The 3122-nt window shown below is 36.1% G+C and overlaps 1 protein-coding gene across 1 annotated transcript; it reads right to left on the minus strand.

Annotated features, from left to right (window-relative positions):
- Positions 1 to 1228: 1228 nt before the first annotated feature.
- LOC101840634 (olfactory receptor 150-like) lies at positions 1229 to 2404 on the minus strand. Its single transcript, XM_013112822.2, is given in 2 exon segments — positions 1229 to 2143; positions 2146 to 2404. Coding segments are annotated over 2 exon segments (936 nt in total). The 5' UTR covers positions 2402 to 2404; the 3' UTR covers positions 1229 to 1463.
- Between the last annotated feature and the right edge of the window lie 718 nt (positions 2405 to 3122).

Here is a 3122-nt window from a genome sequence, read left to right on the forward strand (position 1 = left end):
CAGGAGTAGAGCTACTAAGGTGTTGGCTGTGGACAGTCAAGGAAGAATGTTAAGAGTCTGTTAGGATAATTATAAACAAGTCCATACAATCCACAAAGTTTAGAAGCAATAGAGCAATAGTTTTCAATGTTAAAAATATATGAATCAACAAAAATCACTGAAACATGCAGATAACCTTAAGTGATTTATAAAAATGAACAACATATGTAAAATAAGGAAAACAAGATAACACTTGGGGAATTAAGTTACTCTGAGGGTATATTATATTATAGAGTTTCATGAACATGAATTATCCACAAAAATGAATATTTACATGAAGGTCACTTACATACAATATGTACATGATTAATAATGCAAATCAAAAGTGCATTTTTCCTATGTGATCGAAAAACAGACAGAGACATTTAATGAGATTTATTTTATGCTAATATCAAAATAAGAATATCATTAAGGATACCTAGAAAATGTTTGAAATGAAATAGTAAAAAGATAATTTCCCATATTCTGAAGATTCACTGTGGAATATTAATGATCATGTACTCCTACTGTGATTATGTTCTTATCATTTCTGGAGAACAGAGGTCATTATGTTCTGACACATACTTAGACGGAATGGTGCTAGGAGAAATGGTAGTCATGTATTCATTTCAACTTGCAAATTTCTGTCCTACTTATTTTGTCAATTACCAAAATGATAATGATATGTATGATTATGTACTAGTAGGTAGCAATTGACCCACATGTCACTTAGCAAAAACAAACAATTTTCCTAGATGTTCATACATAGAGTTTTATGGTATAATAGAAGAAATAAGATGAAGATAAGTCAAGGATTAAAGAAAATCAAGGACCTTTTTTCTTTTTCTTCAAAATGAATGTTCTCCTGTTTTTAGTTCTGGTGTTACAAGATGAGCCAGAACAGGCATGTCAAAGAGGTTCTTGTCATATACTTGAAGTCAAGCTGAGACAAAGCTGCCAACATTCAGTGCCTAGTACAGGATTCAGGAGGGGAAATAATAGTTGAAAGGTAATAGGCTTAAAAAGTGATACTGGAAAGAGAAATAAAGGCTCCAGGGCTATGCTTCTGGATACAGATTAGCATAGTGAGCAGGCTACCATTTGCTATTTGAAAACCTCCAGGCTTATCTCATAATGTGACATGTTTAATTGCATTGGTACTCATGGGAATGAAAAAAGACTAAAAGTTTCTAAAGCAGTGAGATAGTGTCTTACTCTAATAGAATCTATTCTACTTACTGAACAGAAAGCCACACCGCTGCTGCTGAGGGCCCCAGAAGAAGATGGAAAAGAGGACACCACCAGGAGATACTGAGATTTTCTATTGTGGATGATGATATTTGACTCAGAACTAAAGTTTCTTGTTTGGAATTTAATTTGATGAGGGTTAGAAAATGAAATATATTGGTTGTAAGTGCTATGTCTTTTCTATGGCAAATAATTCTTTACACACGGAATGTCTTTTTGTGAAATAACTTATTTAGAGCAAGTTTGACATCCCTGTTCCTCAGGCTGTAGATCATGGGATTCAGCATGGGCACAACAGTAGTATAAAACACAGAGGACATTTTCCCTTTGTCTTTGGAACTGACTGAGAAGGGCTGTAGGTACACAAATGCCAAGGAACCAAAGAAGACAGCAACAGCAGAGAAATGGGAGCTGCATGTGCTGAAGGCTTTGAATCTGCCCTCAGTGGATTTGATACGGAGAATGCTAGCAATGATGAAGATATAAGAACCCAGGATGGCCAGGGCTGGAACAAGGATGTTAAAAGCACTGAGGCACAGGAGGAATACTTCATTGACAAAAGTATTGGAATAGGAAATCTCCATCAATGGGAAAAGATCACAAAAGTAATGGTTTACTACATTAGTCTTACAGAAAATCACTCTTCGCATGCAGAGAGTATGAACTGCTGCACAGATGATGCCCACGCCATATACCCAGCATACCATCCAGGAACAGACTTGGTACTCCATGGTAACATTGTACAGCAAGGGATTACAAATGGCAACATAGCAATCATATGCCATGACAGCCAACATGTGACATTCAGATATAACAAAAACAAGGAAGAAATAGAGTTGAATTATATATTCCTGGTAGGAGATGACATTTTTTCTGTCACAAAGTTCACCAGCATTTTAGGAGTAATGACAGTGGAGTAACAGAGGTCAATGAAGGACAGACTGCTGAGGAAGAAGTACATGGGGGTATGCAGTTGTGAGCTGAGCAGGATCAGGATGATCATTCCCAGGTTCCCCAGCACTGTGAGCAGGTAGATTCCAAGGAAGAGGAGGAACAGGGGCAGCTGCAGCTCTGGTTGGTTTGTTAACCAAGAGAGGATGAACTCAGTCACTGCAGTGTCATTTCTTTCTGCCATTTCTACTTGGGTGTTCTGTGTAGGAAGTGAGGAAAAGATTATTTATCACACATCTGCTTGATTTGTAGCATTAACCTTAAGTTTTTCATTCTGATATTTCCTGTTTATAACATCTCTTCATTTATGTTACCTGTTAAATTTTTAACATGAGACATGCAAATAGATGTTTAATGTATCTGTGTTACATGAGTAGCCAAAGAATAGATATGTCTAATTCAATGAAGTTTTCTAGCAATTCCTCATTGAAACTCTCTAAATAGTTATGTGTGTATTTGAAAACAATCCTTGGTAAGTCTATATAATTATTCTAGGGGTATTACACAGTCATGATTTGTGCAAAAACACAGAGGAAAATATCTCATAATATTGCATAGATGTATGAACCCAGGGAAAATGTAAAGTTTGTCCTGGAGCTAGAATTTTGTCTTGAAAAGGGTATTTTATTAAGAAGTTAACTGGTAATTATATACAAAGGCATTATAAAATGTATAAAAATAACAATTGATACTTACAGGATGATACCATTCAGGGATACACTGCTGGGATGAGAAAGTGAACCTATTTTTAAACCACTCAAAAGTCACAAACAGAAACGATGTTTCCAGTGTTCAGTATAGACAGAGGCATAACACAGAGCCCTGACTCCTACTCAGACTACTATAGTCTAGGAGGAGAGAGGGAGGTAAACTACCTCATTGCTAATATTCAAGTTAAGTGATAA

Source organism: Mesocricetus auratus, unplaced genomic scaffold (assembly GCF_017639785.1).
Source record: "Mesocricetus auratus isolate SY011 unplaced genomic scaffold, BCM_Maur_2.0 Super-Scaffold_100022, whole genome shotgun sequence".
NCBI classification, from domain to species: domain Eukaryota; kingdom Metazoa; phylum Chordata; class Mammalia; order Rodentia; family Cricetidae; genus Mesocricetus; species Mesocricetus auratus.